The sequence below is a fragment of the Neopsephotus bourkii genome, unplaced genomic scaffold (genome assembly GCF_033783945.1).
Source record: "Neopsephotus bourkii isolate Nb327-2 ecotype Australia unplaced genomic scaffold, CSIRO-AGI_Nbou_v1 NB_1263, whole genome shotgun sequence".
NCBI classification, from domain to species: Eukaryota; Metazoa; Chordata; class Aves; order Psittaciformes; family Psittacidae; genus Neopsephotus; species Neopsephotus bourkii.
Window position 1 is genome coordinate 248821 of NW_026901748.1, and position 20238 is coordinate 269058.

At 39.8% G+C, this 20238-nt stretch overlaps 1 protein-coding gene across 3 annotated transcripts in view; it reads right to left on the reverse strand.

Moving 5' to 3' along the window:
* Nucleotides 1–3327: 3327 nt before the first annotated feature.
* ITGA2 (integrin subunit alpha 2) overlaps nucleotides 3328–20238 on the reverse strand; it is a 68611-nt gene continuing 51700 nt past the window's right edge. For all 3 annotated transcript variants that reach the window (XM_061364993.1, XM_061364992.1, XM_061364994.1), the window contains 12 exons: nucleotides 19613–19695; nucleotides 18654–18795; nucleotides 16857–16949; nucleotides 16228–16304; nucleotides 16045–16128; nucleotides 13328–13430; nucleotides 12391–12501; nucleotides 11776–11880; nucleotides 11356–11469; nucleotides 9055–9144; nucleotides 5454–5570; nucleotides 3328–4693 (listed from right to left, as the gene is read on the reverse strand). In XM_061364993.1, coding sequence (XP_061220977.1) covers nucleotides 4604–4693; nucleotides 5454–5570; nucleotides 9055–9144; nucleotides 11356–11469; nucleotides 11776–11880; nucleotides 12391–12501; nucleotides 13328–13430; nucleotides 16045–16128; nucleotides 16228–16304; nucleotides 16857–16949; nucleotides 18654–18795; nucleotides 19613–19695 — 1209 coding nt within the window. In that variant the 3' untranslated portion in view covers nucleotides 3328–4603. The remainder of the gene's footprint in view (nucleotides 4694–5453; nucleotides 5571–9054; nucleotides 9145–11355; nucleotides 11470–11775; nucleotides 11881–12390; nucleotides 12502–13327; nucleotides 13431–16044; nucleotides 16129–16227; nucleotides 16305–16856; nucleotides 16950–18653; nucleotides 18796–19612; nucleotides 19696–20238) is intronic.

Genomic DNA, 20238 nt, shown 5'->3' on the forward strand with positions numbered 1-20238 from the left:
TATCAAGTGGTGCGAAAGTTCGCATCCTAATGCAGGTCTGTTTTAAAACTTCTATTTTGACTGCTTTAAGAGAAAGAGACAAATACATTTTAAAGACTTAGCACAGCAAAGCCTGTGATTGGATATCAGTTGATCATAAGTGAGGGCAGAAATGTTGACTTACAAGATAGAACTTGGCTATTCTGAGGCTGTTAAAACTATGTACACTATAACCGCTAAAGGCAATAAAAAGTTGTGGCAATTAGCTACAGATTTTGAGATTCATTTTCATACTTCATTTTCTTTAGTCTTTGATTTTAGAGTTTTTGTTGTACCTCAGTTTTGGATATAAAGGGTACTGCATTGTTAGGGTTTAACTCCAGCCAGCAACGAAGCCCCACACAGCTGCTCACTCAGTCCCTCTGGTGGGTCTAGTAAAAGCAAGAAGCCTTGGGCTAAAGACAGTTTAATGGATAAAGCAAAAGCCATAGACGCAAAGCAAACCAGTGTGTTCATTCACCAGTTCCCATGGTTGGACAGATGTTCAGCTATCTCCAGAAAGTAGGGCTCTGTCGTGCGTAACAGTTATTTGGGAAGACAAATAAATACCATCACTCCAAATGTCTCTGATTCCTTCCTCTTTCCTCAATTTTATATACTGAGCGTGATGTCATATGGTGTGGGATATCCCTTGAATCAGTGGAGGTCAGCTGTCCTGACTGTGTCCCCTCCCAACTCCTTGTGCACCTCCAGCCCGCTTGCTGGTGGGTTGGTGTGAGGAGCAGAAAAGGCCTTGACTCTCTGTAAGTACTGCTCAGCAGTAATTAAAACATCCCTGTGTTACCAACACTGTTTCCAGCACAAATCCAAAACACAGCCTCACACCAACTACTGTGAAGAAGATTAGCACTACCCCAGCCAAAACCAGCACATACACTCTGAATTTCAGTTCTGCAGAACAGTGAGAGCTGGTGAAAGATGGAATTTTTGCCTTAAGATTAGGGTAGTCTGGTTCTGTATTATAGAAGTGTTGGTAGCCTCAGTGTTTATGTACCCCAGTTAAAAGCATGGAGGATCTGTAGTTGAGGAAAAAAGAAAGCTCTCTGAAAGTGGCCAGTTTTCAGGTCATAGTTACTGCTATGATTCTTTTACTATTGTCTTCCTATCTTTCTTTCCCACCATACTCCTGTTGAAATGTTGCATTCATCTTTTCCATCGTATGGTGGGGAGTAGCTAGAGCTGGTGTCAGGACATGCTACTAGTGACCAAGTCTGTACATAGTATAAAGTGCAGGGCATTAGAATGGCAAAATGCAGTGTCATTTTAGACTCCAGTCATGATAAACCCATGTATATAGGACCTGACCATGGTAAGGTTTTAACACCAACTATTCAACCAGACCTATTCAAATACAGATAGTCTGCACTACTGTGAACTGACTTAGACTACAGTATAGCTGACCAATAGTTATGACTATAACAATCAAGGCGTGAAGTGCAGCTTCTTTGTATATCTAGCAGAGTCATCCCCTTAGGGTTTTCATTATGTGCTACTGGAACAAAGACATATTTGGCCTCATTTTATGCAGTGCTTCTCTTTAGGGTGCTGTTTGAAAAATAAATGAGTCTGTGTTAAGCAGTATTCTTGTTTTTATTGTAGTAACACTGTTGGGCCCTCACGTGGGCACTGCAGTGGTACAGTCCCTGCTCCCATAGAGCTTACATGCTAGCTTTCAGAAGTCAGTTGACTACAAACTCTCTTGTACATCCCAAGTCTGTACATGTACTCATATGGAACTAAGTCTGATTTGGACTTGATTAGTATTTCAAGAAGTCAGCAACTAGATTTCAAGACCAGAATCAGATCCAACTTGAGTTTGATGAAGGTATTCCTGACTTTTCTTGCTTCAAGCACAAACGGAAGCACATGCCAAAGCTCAGAATTTTAGAATATTTTTTCACCTGTGAAATGCTGATTTAGAAAAGTAGACCTAAAAAAAACCCCACCCAACAACCAACCCCTTGCACATAATACAAAATATACATAATATTTCCAGCATTATTTGTGGCTGTGCCAAGTTAAAAGTGCAATAAACTCACTCATTACATAAACTGAACTAGCCATTTAAGTATTAATTGTAAAAGAAAAATAAACTAGTAACTTGAAGTGGTTAGGATACAAAAAACTTACCTATTTCTATGCCTTCCCTTTATTTTGGGAAAAAGTACTGTATTCAGGCTGGGGGAAAATCGTATCTGGGACAAAGCAAAACCCAGTGGAGGCTGGTGAATTGCATCATTGCTACCTAACTAATAAACTGTAAAATCCCCAAAAAAAGCTGGATGTCAGATATTGACCTGTACCTCCCACTGAAGGTGGAAGAAGGAAATCTGGCTGGATACCTCCATTTCTCTTGCAGACAGCACCAGAAGTGAAGAATGCTGCCATCTGCTGCATTGTGAAATTCCCCCTCTGGGCCTGCAGTGCATGACCCTGGTTATGAAGGAGCTTCCCACACATATGGGTGTAGAGTGTTTTCTTCCACACAAGTTTATACAAGAACTGAGGCAGACAATTTCTTATGTTTTCTTTCAGAGCATCTGCCCGCAGGGTTTATAATTATAAAGTCAGGAGCTTATTTTTTAGCTGTATGAAATTGCTATATACTTTTTTTTTTTAACTTTTAAAATAATTGTTTTGGGCATAAACTCTGCTGATGGCAACAATCTTGCTTGACAGTCAAGATTAGAATCTGGATTGTTTTTCAAAATGTTAAAAAAAATCCCAAACAACAAAACACCCCAAAACATAACATTTCATAGCTACAACACAAATCCTAAACTCGTATAAAAGTACACTGATCACAATCCAGCTGTCACTGCAAATGAAGCTATTATTTGCCAAAGAGATGGTTGGCTCCCGACTTGATTACTGATCAGAAGAAACTGAGTAAAACTTTGAAACAATTGCAAGACTAGTTTTTGAAGAGTCCCTCAGAAAATAATCTGAAAGGTGCCTAAGCATAATTACAATCTAGCTTTGGGGGAAGGAAAACATGACTTTGGATTCTGATTCAGGCACATTTAAATGTTTTACTCTTCAAGTAATTTAGAAACAATCTCACTTTCATGGCAGTGTACGTAAAGGCAAAACACACATCTTCTCTCACAATCAATTATAAGCATTGATTATCTCTCACAATCAATTATAAGCATATTATAAGCATATAAAATGCCAGCCATGAGAGAGACAGGCAGCCAAAATGCCAATTCCCGTGACTGTTACCAGTCTTAACAGCATGTGCCTTTTTAAGACTGAGCTTTCATTAAAACCAGGCAGCATTAACGGCACCTGATAAACTTGAGGTGTGTAGCCAACACAGTCACCCAAGTGTTGTGTTCAGAGCTCCTTCCAGAGCACTACAGTACTTTAATGTACAAAACATAAGTTAACTTTATCATGGCATGAACATGAGGGACCAAATAAAATGTGACAGGTAAGATGGTTATGCTGAACTTTGGTCTCCTGGAGGGCACTGAGATGCTAAAGAAACAAGTGCAGTAAACAATTTACAGAGCTTAGATCTTCAATATCCCCCGTCCTAATGCACATCCTCAGTGATCATCCCCTTTAATTCACTCCATGCTTTAAGTCAAGTCCTGCAGAATCTTTCATTACAGAATTGAGATGCAAGATCTTGACTGTCTTCCCTATTTATGTATACCTAACCAAACTCACGTCAGAGGGACTGTGAGCTTAAAGCCCAGTGTAACAGTAGTGGTAGTGCTTCTCAAGCTTAAGTCTGAAAACCAATCACAACATTCAGAAAACATGCTGTGATTATGAAATTCATATTTTTTTTTTTCTCAGAAAGTATGCAGAAGGCAGCTATACATACTATTTGGCAGTATTTCCCCCAGACAATATACTTCAGTAATGTAGTTGTGACCTTAGTGCAAGGAATATGATGAACTTTTGGAAGAGTTTGCCCATCCAGTTGTCCTCTAGCACCCAGACAGGCATCTCCATATGCAGTTCCCACTTTATAGATTAGTTAAAACAAAGGGTTGCTGGTGCAAATTATTTCTCTAAGACAATAAGGATGGAGCTAGTCAATGAAAAAAATGACTTTTCTTCTCCCAGTCTGGAAGCAGTATTCACCACACATTCATCATCAACTTAATAGAAAATGTCCTTTACACATATGGTACTTGTCAACTGAATTACGAACTGATGCCATTCCACAATAATCTGAAATAAATTGCCCTGTTTCACTCTGCAGTGGATCAGGAGAAGGAGTGCTGGCACAATATGTTACTGTAAAGTCCGGACCTGCCAGTTCTAAGGGCTAAGTTTGTTTAAAAGGCAAAAATTTCCAAGAAAAGGCACTATAAATCATTCTGGGGGAAGAAAGAGAAAAAAAAAACCAAACCAAAAAACAACCAACAAACTGTCCTGCAGTTACTCTTATAATAGAGTAGAATTTGTAAAATATTTTCATCTATAAAAAGACACTTTTCATTAAAAATGTTTAAATGTTACTAAGCTTTAAGGCACTCCAGCTGAAGAACCAACTGGATCACAATGTTGGTGGCTCAGATCTCTTTATCCATGTAACTCATCTTCAGTCTTTGTCCTTTGTTAGTTCTGTAATTTCATCAACATCTTCTATATCCTGTGTCATTTTCTCATACTGTCTCTTGAAGAAGCCAAGCTGTGAGAAGTATTAAAATAACACCACATCACAGTAAGTCATTGATAGTTACTTTACTCAGCTAAGCTAACCAGTGTGGTGGCAGAAATGCATATGTGTACATGCACACACATACAGTGTTTGATTTGTAGACAATTCCTAACTCTAAAATAAAAGGAGCTGGCCTTAAACTCCTGCCTGGTGAAACTAAATGTCGAAACAGCAGTGCTGATTAGCAGTGCTGATTAGCAAGCATCCTGCAAAGATGCCAGCATCAACTTGGAGCACCAAGGAGCCCTTCAAACACCAATGCCCTGGCACATCTCTTCCTAATCTTGATATCCTTTGTAAATGACCTTTTGTCCTCACCCTTCTTTGTTCTCTTTTTTCTCTGCTCAATATATATCTTCTCCTTCCTTGCTTCTGTTCCCCAGCCTTGCCCACTGGGAACATCATGGGAGTTCAGACCCCAGCTGGAGACTTACGGAAGGAGGCAGGCAGTGTCAAAAAGAAAGAACAATGCCACAGCCCCTGTTTTGAACTATTGAAAAATCATTTATCACCTTCATGTTGCCAATTTCTATGGGGACCCATTTCAGAATTTTGATGTTTAAAGCCCTTCTAAATGCTCCCATCAAGGGTGTGATGCCAATACAGTATTATTCATACCACCAAACTGCATTTGCAGTTTTGTTCCAGCAACCAGAAGTTCCAAAGAAAATAACCCAAATGTGTTTGTCCCTCTCTGCTTTTCTTTTTAATAATATAAACACCTACTTACTTTCCACAAAACGGCAACCAATGCTAACAGAAGAAGGAGTCCAGCCAATATACTGCCAATAACAACACCAACTGGTATCTCAGCTTTCTCATCTGGCTTCATTATTGTAACTGGGATCTGAAAAGAGAGGGATTGTGCATTGGGGTTAATGTTAACTGCATATAAAGTAGGATTTGTAAATCAAATGCTTCACTAATCAAGAATAGCTGGACTGCACACATTCCAGGATCAACTGGAACACAACAGGCAGTTACAGCCCTTTCACTGGTGTCTGGAGGTACCTGGTTGCACCACCATGGCACAAGGCAGTGCTTGTTAAGGATTAGGGGCTCTCATCACTCCTGGCCATAAACAACAGGCAAAGAAGCAATGTCTTCCTATAAGCCTTCTGCCTCTCCAGTAATGGGAGGTCTTTCAGAGATGTTTCTATAGTGCCCAGACACACCATCACTACGTAAGCCAGACATGCTTACATGCAGGCGGGGAATAGACTCGTGTAAAGCCCCATCTGCTCAAAACAGACTTCTGCTGCATCAGGGGGAGAAGACCTACTTCCAGTGGAGCACTGTCAGAGCCCATTACCTGTGGTGGGCAGCTGCAGAAGGCAACACTAATCATGGAGGCCAGACAACATCATACACTCACTGCAACTGCTGAAATTTCTCCCCTCCTGCTGGGCAAGTGCCTCCTCTGCCTGATGTTCCTAACCTTCTGGGTAGCCACTAACAACTTGTTAGGTCTTTTCATGTTAATCTGTGTTCTCCTGAGACAACTGCATGAATTTTCTGTTAAGATGTATGGGTCAAACAAGTCAGGAGTGTTTCTAGCACACATATGCTTCCTGAACAAGCAATACCAGAGAGCTCCCAGGACAGCATATGGTGTCTGGAAGTTAGTTTTCAGGCGATACCCTGTCTAGTTGTACTGGGCATGACCAACTACATAGTTGCATAGAACATAGTTGCTCAGGGACACATTGCTGTAATATTTATGAACTGTCAAATCTTTGGATTTAATCTTGGAATGACATGCATTTAGCATGAAGGTTTTTTCCTTCCTGAAACATGATAAAAGAAGTCACACTGGTTTACTTTCTCAGGGTTGCTTGCTCAGTGCATTTGTCTGGTGTAATTTAATCTTAAGCTTTCTGGGAAACTTGCACTGGACTGACATCTCAGTGATTTAAGTCATTTCTGCTGGAAGGCTCCAGTGTTGTGCTAGGCGTGGCTATGTGTATTCATTTCACTGAGGCAGGATGGTTTTGTGTATTTTCTAACCGAATGGCCATAATGATGATTATAGCAGGTTAATGTTCTGTCCTCCAGCTGGCAGTCCTTTCCAGCTTGGAAAAAATCTGAAAGCTTTTACGCAAAGACACCTAAACAGCTTTCCCACATAGTATAACAAAGCAATATTAATTCATTTGGCTACACAGCAACCCAACTCATCCAAACTAGACAGCCAATATCATATGTATGTGCAGTTTGCCTAGTAATGCTTTCTCCATTAGATTAATAGTGAAGTGGCACTACTGGAGAGGTAAGTTAATGCCCAAGAACAAGTATCTTCTGTGAAGTTAAACTGTGGTCAGTAAGACATCACAGGTGCAATTTACCTCATCTACTGTTTTATATATATATATATGTATGTATGTATGTATGTATACAGTAGGGTTCCTTAGCTTCCAATGGAGAAGGATATGCTTTTTTTAGGGCCTAATTTACCCTATTTACTCTTTTCAAAATTGTTTTTAGGATAAGAGGAACTGCATCTCAGAAATACCTATTCTTTCTAGGGTTTCTAGGGTTTCTAGAAGTGCTAACTCTGACGTGGATGATTAATGTAGATTCTAACTTCAATGAATCCTACCACCCTGGTCTGAAATAACAGTGTAAGGAGGGAAATAAACTCAGATTGCTTCTGCACTGTCCTATTCCCAAGAAACTGTGAAGGGCAAAGATTGGGTGTCACTGTTGTCACAAGAATTATATGCAGTGCTGGGTACTGACTCCATTACTGCAGCGTCAAAGGGAACTCTCTGCCCTAGGAAGAGCCTAACTCCACCAGCTGGCACATTTTCCAAGACTTCTCAATGGAAAGAAGCATTTGAGTAAGAATCAGGCTGCAAAACTCACCAGAAGCCACTGTGTTTCTTAAGAGCCCTGTGGATAACTTTCAGGATCTGTTCAGCTAAGAGCTCTAAAAGTCCCAGCTGCAGATGTTTCAATGGCTGACTGAGGAATTGCCTTTTATTTGTCAAGTGAATTAATCAACGGTCATTTGAATAATTAAATTCTGGTTTTCCTGAAATCACTAACAGAGCTGCTGGTCATTTAAATTTGGCAGCATCAAGTGTGGAAAAATACCTAGTAATACATAGTTTATGACCCAAACATCCTGTGCAATTAATTGGAATATTAATTGTGTATTGTGCATTGTGTATTAATGAGTTTCATCCTTCAGCAGAAATAATACCATGCCACAAATTTGAGACACTCAGGACACTTCAAATGCAGGCATAATTTTTCTGCAAAAACCATCTCATTATTTCCAGAGCTACACACATATTCTCTTTTCTTCTTCAGGCATTGGATGTTTCCCTGAATACAGATAGGTCTGTTGAGAAGTTCTTCACAAGAAATTGTGTGATCCATGAGGAAACAATGTCAAAAAATAGTACTGAACAATTTCTTATTTTTGCATTAAGCCAGATCAACCAATAACTACCTGTGTACATATTTAACTGATTTTTCCATTGCTTATGAGTTGCTCCACATTCTTACAGATTTTACTAATGTGCATTTTGGTCTTCAGTGGCCTTGGTTATCTGTATGGATAAAGCAGGCTGGTAAATCCTGTAAAAATAAATCTAAACTCCATATTGCAAATGGAATAGTGTTCCTCTAGAACACTCCTTCCTAGATAGGCCAAGAGAACAATGTATCTTTATATTACAACAGCACGATAGCACTAATGTGTTCTCCATGTATTGTTTATGTTTGTATATGGTAGATAAAAACCTTGGAAGAAGAATTCTATACTAATAAAGCAGTTGTTTGGAGACGTTTTTGAGATTAGCTGTGTCCATATGACAGCCATTCCAAATGCAAAAAATACTCCACATTCTTTTACAAATGAGGTTAAGGATATTTGCTGGAGACCTGGGCCAAACATCTGTCTACAAATATCAAACTAAATACACTTACAGAAGTAAGACTACAAATCAGATTTGTGAAAACGTTTCCCAGAACTCACTTATGTACACCAATTAATTCTGTTTCAGAAAGAAGTCCAAATTTTGATCTCTCCATGAACAGGAAGCTAAATGAATTTCAGAAATTTCTGAATTTTGCTGATAGTTCTACAAGCTATCTGAAATTTGCAGGTTCTAAGTCTGGTTTATATAGCAGTTGGCTATACATAAGACATTTTCGTAACTTAAGGGAGGTTGTTTATAGCCAAAAGGATACATTACTTCAATGTAATCAAATGTCATCAGAGTCTGTAATTTGCCAGGTACTCCTAAAGGACTCTGAAAATTAAATATTATCACTTTAAACCATTAAAATATAAAAAATTTGAAAAAATATCTATCACTTACAGTTAGAGTATTCTCTCCAATTACAAATAAGTCAGGGTTATATGTATTGATTGTTGCCTCTGCAGAGAGTTGTAATGTCTGGAAAGTTAACTGAAAGAGAAAATTATAAAAAATGTAAAGCTGTATTAATTAGAATGTAGACATCCTAAAATAATTCTCTACCTTTAAGTGAAGACTTCAGAATCGGAAAAAAAATCCCAGTATTAAGAAAACTAAAATGGTCTTTTTTATTGGTCCCAAGCTAACATGTCAATGAAGGTAATAGTGTATCAGTAATCCAGGTTTAATTTTGCTGTTCTTACTTGCAACGAAACTAGGGAATTGGCTTTTCTTCTTTAATGTACAGTTCATGCAAAACAGGAGGACTTGATTCTATATCCATTTTTTTAGTTATTTCAAAGCTGTCACTGCTGATAGCTCAGAAAAGGTAGGGGGTGAAGTAACAGAGAGAAAGGGAGAAAGAGCTCAGCAGCAAAAGACAGATGGGGATGTATCTGGCCTTTGAAATGGAAACTGAATGTTCTTTCCCTTCCTCCTCCCCCCACTCCCCCCAGTGCTTCTGTTTTTCCCCATTTACTTTTTCCAATCACTATCTGTTCCTGTCCACTGCCCAAATTCTGACATCACTCCCTCAGCTTAAACAAAGATGATGACAAAAATCTTAAGCCATTTCATTCCCATTTGAAAAGGGACCTTGTGCCAGATCCCACTGCCCTCTGTGCATGTGTCAAGAGGAGAGAAGTACAGCTGCGCACACTGCCAGTGCCGTCATGCTCTTCTCCCTATGCAGCACGCACAGAGAGCGCCATTTCCTACACCACCAACAGGAATAGCCTCAGGTCTGTGGGAGTCCAGCAGCACTCACCAACCATACCAAATGCAGTGCCTGCTCAGTCATTTTGCCTCCTCAGCCATTTCTCTGTGGCAGGACTAGGTACAGCGGGCTTGACACAAAGGATGTGCACAACAGTGGGTCTGCAGGAGCCAATGCGCACTGACTGCACATCCTGCACTGTGGCCATTTGCCCAAGTGGTCTGCTCTACACTCCTAAACGTTTAGAAACCTGCCCAAGCACTATTTAAAGCACCTCATTAATTCCTAAATGCATCTTTCTCTGCTTTGATTAGCTGGTACCAGCAAGCCTGCTATCCCCTTCTTGGACAGTGACCAACTGACAGTAAATAAAAAGGATGATTACATGCATTTTAGAGTGTTTGCATTATTATTTGCACTGAATATTGACAATCAAATTGAAACCAAGAACATGCAAGATGAGAGGAAAATTGTGTCATGATTTTTTCTTCCAATCTCACAGTGGTAAACAAAGAGTTTCCACTCACCTTTGTGAGGTTAGCAACTTTTTGTTCAGGTCTCCACTTTCTGTGTACCTGACAGCACTAACAAGTAGTCTTGACCCAACTAATTTGAAAACTATGAATTTTAAAGACAGATGCTTTCTTTCACACTCTTGCATAAGTGTATTACATTATCAGTCTGACCTTTTCCTTTTAAGAGCTGAACGCTAAAGCTGACAAAAGCCCTGCTGTTAAATGTCAGTACCTGCCATAAGACTCGCCAGACAAACTAAGGAGACTGTGTCATGTTCCTGATGCTGTAGGCAAACCCAGAACTCCAAGACAGTTTGGTTGGTTGCCTAGCTAAGAAGCAAACATGGTCTCATTTCAAAAGTCTGGTAATTATGAGTTATACCCTGGAGGACACACAGTAATTTGAATTGGGAAAGTCAAGATATTAGTGATGGATATTTTTAAGCATCGTGTAGGTCTTTAAGCAAGGACTGTTTATTTGACAGCAACTCTAATAAAACCAAAAAATCAATTAAAAAATATCCACACCTTTTCTTGAAGATATAACTGGCCACACTAACAGGCTTTTGGTTTGATATGACTTAAAATGATCACTATGTAGGCTGTGATGTTCAACAGCTAAAAGCAACATTATTTTCCATGCTATGATACTGTACTCTGCTGTCGTATGTTGAGTTTTGTGGAAACTGCAGTTGCCCTTGAATGAATTTAACAGATGCAGAGAATGTTTTTTTCAGCTGTTAAGATTGCATTCTCACAGTATTTTCTTAGGTTTTATGCTGGACTGAAGGTTAACAGCTCCGTTATGCAGCCTCAATACTTTAAGATTCAAGTCTTCAAGCTGGAAAGACACACACAAGTAAAGGGGGGTCTTTCTAGACTGGAAGGTCTCTTTATTGCACTTTGAAAAATATCAGGTGTTAGGAAATACTTGAGTATTGGATCCATCATGAAGATGCAGGTAATACTTACAGCAGCAAATGTTCCGTTCCAGATTCTGGTGGACACGTTCACAAAGTACTCTCCCTTGAGCATAATATCTTCCAGTTTGCATGTGATGGTACTGCACTTCACGTTCTTACAGTTCTTCCAGGGGAAATAGCAAGGAGAGCATGTGTTAAAAATACACTTTAGCAAACATTCTTTTAATATCTTTTGCACTTGCCTTTGCTGTTCTGTGCTGCATACAAAGTGCTTGAATGTGAAGAACGTGCACCTTCTCTTCTGTCAAAGGCAGATGCAGCATGTGTGAGACCACCCATAGGCTGCACTGCAGTGTGAACGAGGAAGGCCACCCTCTGCCACAGCTGTACCCACAGGTACAGCAGCAGGCTCTTAAGGATTGGCTCTATGCCCCTGACCTGTGGTGCTGCAGCGCTCAGTCTTACTCACCAGTTCTTTGGAAGTTCTGAAGTTCTCTTTTGTGAAGGAGGCAGAATAAGGTCTTTTCCCTATCTGCAGTGGATTTTTCTGAGCTTGACAAGTCACACCTCTGGCCTAGGAAACACATCAGGAATTAAACTGGATGACATCATACTCAGGAGTTTGTAGTCATCATATATATTTGTGGAATGAGATGGTAGCTGTGAAAGGCTAGATTATGAATTATATAACACTGGATACTTAAGGAAACTAAGAGACGGTATCTGGGTTTGGACAGAATTATGGTCATTTCTGCAACCCCCCATCCCCCGCAGGCTGACCTGTAGGATTTGTCTCAATCTAAAAATTCCATTTTTACTGTAACATTCCCAGGAACTTTGAGGAGGACTTAGCTGAAGAGTTCCAGAATAAAATCAAAAGTCAGCTGTGGACTGTAAAGACAATCCACGTAATAGATTAGTATACTGCTGACAGTGTGCTCCTCCCCCTTCCCTTTATGAGGAAGGAACAAAGAGAAAGGGCATAGATTTTCTGGAGCTCAGCCACACCATGAGGGAAGTAACTGATGTTCATGGTACTGATTAAACCCCAAAACACAGCAGCTTATGTAATTAATTTCTTTACTTCATCAATGCTGATTGCAGTTATGTACATCAGTGGATTGTCTTTGCTGGTAAATTCTGGAAGATAGATATTTATAGATGCCATCTTTACGGGGATACTTCCTGTTGTTACCTGCAAAACAAGTAACTCACAGTTAATTCAGATAGCTATACTTGCATATGAATAAATTGATACAGCAAGAAAACCAGAAATCATGGATGAGTATGGAAGAACTGGACTTCTTTTGCACATCAGTGTTTTTTGTACTATGACACTTACTAGGGTAGTAATTACATTCTGCCAACAGTCAAGCAGAAAGTATATTGTACAGCTTCAGGTCCCTGACCATTTCCTTAATACAGAGTTCATATTAATGGCATGAAATATGTTTTGAAAAGCAAATACTCTGCCACAGCCAACAGACCTGTTGTTTAGTCCTTTAGAGTAGCAGTTACAGGAATGTAAATGGAACATAACTTAAGTTTCTTCCACGTGGCAGATCTAAGTTTTTCTGACTTATGTAATAAAGCTGTGATCTAGCTAGTTCCTGTATCTGGTTTGAGGACTTAACCCTTGCTAAACTTCCAAAGTTTCAAAGTCCAAGCCTGAGAAGACTTGCTTTTCCTCATGAAGTTGGCAGAAGACAAATACACTCCATGAAAAAACAGTCCAAGTTGGCTTAAAGTTAAGCATTAACCATCTCCTAAGTATGTAAACAGTGCAGAATCAATCCTTCCTCCATTCAGCTTGTGCAGTAAGTGCAAATTTCATCCTTAACCTCATAAAGACTGTAAGCATTTATCCCCCAGCTATTTATATTTTTTTTCTTTAGCTGATTAAAAAACATCAAGAACAGGCAATGAAATCAGGAAAGTTTTTCAATTACATTCAATTACATGTTCAGAGCAGGCTACAGGACGAGGTAAGGCAGCTTCTTGAACCAGAAATATTTACTAACCTTAACTGAGAAGTTGAACGTGGGGCCAATATCTTCAAAATTATTCACAGTGGAAGGAATGTTATGACCAGAGTATACTTCATAAAAGTTGATGTTGGCAAGCCTAGTTAACAACCATAAAACAATCCATTTCAGTTTGGCAGCTGCTTTGAAAATATATGTTACTGGATGTGCCTTCATGAAACATGTTAGAAGTACAGTCAAAGGAAAAAATGGTCATTTGTACTGCTGTTTGAATTTTACAAAGTTGGGTGAGAAATTACATGGTGTACTGAAGCCTGGAGTTGGAGAAGGCATGTGAAGGTAAGACAGGAGGTTTGTGTGAGACGTAAGGTCTGCTTCCTGCATCCTGTAGTGTTTCAGTGCCGTATGGCAAACCCTGGCACACACTCTGACTTTCACCCTTGCAGTAGCCTCCCTCCTCAGGAAGGGCCTCGTGACTGTCCCTCTTGGTACATCTGTAACAGCGGATACCTGCAGATTCCGAGGGAGACCCTGAGCTCTAATGCTTGTTTCCACACTGCCTGGATATGGACACACATACAGCACCCTGCTTATGTGCCCTTGGTCTCCTTTGGGCCACTTTCTATGGTATTTATGGGTTTCAAAATATACAGTTTCCACAGTAACATGAGGGTGGTTGCAGCCCACCACAGCATGAAATTGCAAGTGTGTGAGGGCCGTTGGATGCTTGAGAGACTCGGCCAGCTGGCATCATTCTCAATGACAATGAAAGCATCCCTGTGTAGTGCATCAGACCCATGTGCTTGCTACCTGTGAGCAGCTTTTCCAGTGGACCATCCCAGAACTGTGCCAGCTCTTCATCATTAGCTTTCATGAGGAGGCTAATTTGATCAGTCAAAAAGCAAGCTGAGGAGTGAGTTAACAAGGAGCAGGGGCTATCATGATTGCTACATGGGCTCTTCCTGGATCCTTTTCAATCCTCCATATGTCCTCCAAGGGGTCTTTGCCTTGAAAGGACTTGCACAAGGCCTCCTTATGGCTCAAATCTCCAGTCCTTCCAGGACTGCACAGTATCAGCTTCCTTGTCCTTGCAGGAGTCAGTGGTTAAGACAGATTCCTACCCCTTCTACTGGAAACTCAGATTAGGAAATTTTCCCTAGAAGAGCTTCACTTCAGCAAGACAGCACTTTTTTGTCAACCCGTGTATTTTAAGAGATTGGTCTTTGGTTACATTACCTGCCTTAAGAAGGAACTATCTACAGATAGTTATTTCCTAGTGGGAGAGTGTAGAAATGAGGGAAGAATTTAAAATTATAACTTGGGTTAATGTGTATTTCCTTTAATTCTTCTAAATTGGTTCATCTCCAAGAACAACAATCCTTTTCTGGCAGTAAGAATTCCTTCATGCCTTGACTTGCATATGAAACTGCATTTTCTCCTACTCAGGAGATGCACCCAAATTCAAACCCCTGTTTTTCTTTGAGTAACTCAAAGAAAATAAATTCCAGTAAATTCCATGCCTGGCTTTTTCTGAAGCATTGAGTTTCTGTTCATATTTCTCAGCTAATTAAATTTGCTGATTCAAGTTTGCGCCACCTCAGTTTCCTAGGAGGCTGCTTAACTTGCTGTACTATTCCCCTATACAGATGATGTGTATTCTCTTGTGCTGCTGCGAACTTCAGTAACAGATACTCTCTTTCTCCTGAAGTTCTGTGCAGCTTTCTCAGGGAGCTGAAATAATTTGCATTGCTGACACAAATGCTTCTCTGCAAGTGAAATAATCTGAGAAATTCTGCATGACTCCAGAATTGGTGTACATAGCTGTGATGAATGCCTGGCCTTGAATGTTCTGAAACAACTGCTGTAAAGCAGGTTATTAAACTAATCTGTACTTTGGTCCCTATTCCAGCTCAGGTCATCCTATGCAGCCAACAGTTCTTGTAGTTAATGGTGATCTTTGAATATTAATTTCCTGAATTTATTGTTGCTGTACATTTTTTGAGCATCTTTCTTTTTCAATTTTGTCATTCTTTGAATAATTACTATTTATTTTCCATCAGTTTATGGTTACAAATTTTGGAATGTAAAGCAATTTTTCACCAAGAACTGGTGACCAAGTGTATAAAATGTAACTACGTGATGAAAAGAAAAATATTTTCTCTTGATCTGAGAGTCAAACCAGTGTATTTTTGTTTCAGTTCTGATTTAACTGTAACTGAAATCATTCTTGTTTGGAACAGTAACAGGCTAATTACTGTTTCAGTGCATCCCAAATCACCAGGGATTTCTAGGGCTGAAGATAAGAGGTTTCAAGGGCATGAATATTTTTTTTTTCCCCGGGGCATTTTTTCTTTTTGCAGTTGTTCTTTTGTTTCTTTTGATCATTTTAACTCCAGATTTGGTCTGATGTCACTACATTTGAGCCCAGAGGCTCAACCTTATTATGTAGTTTATACTAATTATATTATCAAAACTACAAGTACTGTTTGGGTTTTATACCACTTCTAGTTGTATAAACATTATAACAATTGTGAAGAGATAAACATGGTTCTGTGATTTCTTACTACATATTCCATGTTTTTTACATGTAAGTTTATCGGAAGAACATAAAACTCTGCTACTGTTGATGACTTGGGAATTGCTTATGAATTTCAAAATTAAAGTTTTACTATCTTTTTAGTGGCTTTTCAATACTGTTACTGTATTCCAGTGCCTTAGCAAAAATTACAGTGATTCTGCATTATTCATTATACCTTGTGAAGTGAATTTCTGCATCATATCGCAAAGGAATCGATAAGCTAATCCGGTTGTCCACTTCTTGCTCTTCCTTACTTTCACTGTTCATAAAAACACATTTAAAGTCAGGTTTTATAATATTATTTTATACAAAAGAGATATCAATACCTAACTTGCTTTCATATTATTATATACTTTACCTCAATGCATGAAAACTTAGAACTGCCACATTCTGAAGATTTTTCAGGTTAAAATCAAAACTAACATCAAAGGATACCTATGGAAGAGGCAAGGAACACACGGTAAATGAGTTGGTGGTACAACATCCAACGGACTCCCCAATAACAACATAATTATTTGTATGCATGACAATCTGGAATTTTATCATCTCTATCTGAATTCTCTGCTGTGTAAACCACCCATCTCCTGTCAAAGTATACTGCCTTCTTGAAGAGATGAGATTCACAGAGCAGAAGGAGCTACCTCAGATTTGTGCAACAGGATGGGTTTGATGGGAATGATCAGGCAGCTATGTGTGATGCTCTCTGTTTTTGCCCTCAACCCTCACCTTTCAAGAGTTACAAAGCTACAGCAGCATTTGAAAGTTGTGGGCAGTGACAAATGTGCTTCAGGAGTGCTTTTTCTTTTGGTCTGCCAAGGGTCACAAAAGCTTAGCCCTTATGTTGCTTCTTTTAATGCCTCTGAAACCCAAATGGAAGTTAACTGTTGCCATATCTAAGAAAGCCTCACCAGCAGTAAATGCAGATTTAGAGGAAAACAACAAACAAGCTTTTGGTATCATTCAGTTATTTAAACATGCTAGATGTACCTGTTGTCCTGTTCTGAAAACAGGATAGCTTATTTGGCAAATGACTGTACTTTGTGCTGGTCCTGTCTGACACGAGACTTCAGTCCCATCATTCTGCAGAAGAAACAGAAAAGTCATCGTAGTATCAGGTTTTGATAAAGCAGAGGGGAAGTTGCCAGCCTGTGTTTTCAACAGGGCATGTATAATGCTAAGTAGTAGCAGTATGAATAGGTATTATGGCAGTAATTCCTGAGATGCAGCAGAGGGGTTGGGCATAGGCAGTGCTAGGAGAGAGGCTGGAGAAAGGTGGTGCCAGTCCCATGTGATTTCTTGTGAGCTCTTAGATTTTTGTGCTGGGCTTTGAAGAAGGAGTACTGGCTAGAGAGTACAAGTCAACTCTAGCGTTAACTCCTACTGTTTTTACAACATTTTTACAGAACTTTTCCAGACATATTTACATGACCTGAGGGCTAGTTAAGTACTCTCACTGTAGAAGTTAGTATGCAGAGGGGGACCCTATCATACATTTTGCAGGGGAATCTATAATACATAAAAGTTTATTTACTACTTTGCAGAACGTTTAGCATGTCATCATCCTGCAAAGACAAACTTGTAGACCTGACCAGTTATCACCATTTTAAAGTGCACTGTCTTTTGGTAGGAGCATCCCTAGCAGACATTTACCTTTCATGAATTACACTACAAAAAACAACATGAAACAAAATAAAGAAAACCAACCAAACAAAAAACCAACCCCCAAAACCCATCCATACCTTCTCAGTTTATGCTTTTATTCCTGCTTTCAAGCAGGCACATTTCTGGTCCTCACTTACAGGCTGAAATACTTCTAAAAAAATGTGATTTTAAAGCAAAAGAAAATCCTAGCTCCAGTGTGGTCTTTTGGCATGAGTGGAACAAGCAATATTGCTGCATAACAGGATGGGAAGATAGAGGGGCACCCTCAGTGCTGCATGGAGTACTTCTGCCAGTTCATTGTTCAGGAGAATGCTGCTCTGGGGCAGTGATGAATGCTCCTATCCCTCCTCTCTCTTTACTATAGGGATAGCTCTGGATTTCACCCCTAGGATTATCACGCACTCCTCCAGTAGTGGCCTGACCACATAAACCAAGGACTGAAGTCCAGACTTCATCCTTCGTTAATTGTTTGGAAGCAACAGTTGAGGTTATAGATTAAACCAAGTACTGAAGTCCAGACTTCATCCTTCATTAACTGTTTGGAAGCAACAGTTGAGATTATAGATTTACTGCATTTCCCAAAATAGTATGTATAATGCCTTTCTCTTCCCTTTTCTAAGACAAAATTCATTAGAAGAAGAGCTTCTGGTACAGCAATCATTTCAGTATGATTCACGGTATGGCTCGAACATGTGGCCTTGGCAGTAACACTATTTCTAGATCCAAAGTCTGTGCTTTAAGGCCGCATCATCAATGCTGCATACTTGATTTATCAAATACAAATTCCCTGTGGCACAGCAACTACATTCAGGCATGTCATTGGGAGTCAAGTAGAAGATGCGGGTGCCAAGGCCTGCAAGTGAGGAAAAGATGACTGAAATACTAAGGTGAGGTCAAACTCAACAAGTTGCCAACTTTCATGCTGAGTTGGCAGTGTCTCTCCTTGACCTAAATAAACTGATATGCTGAAAAGAGTAATTCTGTATCCAAGAAAATAAACTGGGAGAGAGGTTTGCACATGCATTCTTTTCTGGGATAGGCACTACTAGAAATAAAAAATAAATAATTCTCTGAGAACCTCAAAAATTAGGGTAAATAGCAGAAACAGTGGGTGTCACGTACCGGTAAAGACGATGAAGCAAAAAACAAGTTGTCTGAAAATGTAGCCTGGATTCTGGTGTTATATGCATTTTCCTTTTTATTTCTCAATTTTACACTGAACGTTAGCCTTCTGTTTTTGCTGCTGACAACAAACTGCTGTTTGCTGTTGGAAAATAAAGTCCATTGTTGTAAACAGAGATACTAGAACAGCTGTGGATCATGAAAAATGTGTTGCCTGTAGCCAACAACAAATAACAAGCACAACAGGACATTTCCTCCATTCTATGCACTTAAACACTCTGCTTTCTAAACCCGCTGACATAAGAGACTCTGTGATGGTGTTTCTTAAAACCAAATGGAATTCATGTCTTCTCAAAGTGCAGGACCTTGACTATGTATGGTCAAAATCACTTTGCCGAATTTTCAAGGGCTCTGCTCTCATGGGAAAGTGGCTAGAGAGCGGGTGTCAGACTAGGATGGCAGCTCCATGAAAAGCTGGCCCTGTCTTTCTGCATGCTGCACATGTACACATGTATCTGCATATGGACTTGGAAAATGTGCTCACTGAATGGCTGACCTCGGCTCCCCAGTGGCACATCCTGCTGCAGGATCCCCTCTGCTCCCCACAGAAGGGACCAAGATGCCTGCAGAAATCACTGCTGCTCTCCCAGTGTGCTCCCTGTTCCAGCAGCAGCCAGCCAGCCATGAATCTTCTGGATGCTCACTGTGTCCTCATACCTAAGGCAGCAAAATTTGGACTTATCTAAGCTGACAAGAATCCTGCTCCTATATCTGTGTTCCTACCATAGCTCTTTTCCCTTGATCAGATATTCTGGCAGAAATGCTTTATTATCCCTGCCATTTCTAAGTAGATGTTGAACTAGAAAGACATTCTCATCTAGAAATTCATCGAGAGCCTACAGTAAAACCAGCTGATGGAAACTTAACACCTGACACAATTCCACTGATTCAGCTCTTACCCATCGTCTGCCTTCCGCTGAACATTCAGAACAAGATCACAGATACAAAGTTCATCTTCACCACAGTCTTTAATAAAAGGAATCTATGAAAAACAAAACATTTCCTGAGTGACAGGGCTCAACTCTCAAAATTACGTGCTGATAGTAGAGTGCAAACACTTTTGAGGTGAAGCACATTCTTGGTTTGCAGATAAGAAAATCCCTCTGAAGGGCATTAAATACTGACACAGGAACAAGTTAACACAAACATGTTATTACATCTCAACCAATCCATGAAAACAGTTAACCCATGACAAATGGGATGTAATCAAAGGGGTTTCAGCCCTCTTTTATGTATTCCTTTACTGTAGGATAAGCTAACCTAAAATAGTTCATCTTTGCCATCACCTGGAAGTGCACATCAAGAGTGACATGGCTAAACCAATATGCTTGTGGCTGATCAGCCATGGTGGCTGATGTGAGTGTGAGCAAGCTCAAGCAATATAGACAAAGGTACAAAATGAACCAGGGAACACCCTCCAGTGCCTGTTGTCAGACCACTGACTTAACTAGAACACCAGTTTTCACTTACATGTACCTCTTGGGTGTTTGTGGGGCCCACACATTATTGACATGTGTACAGCCAT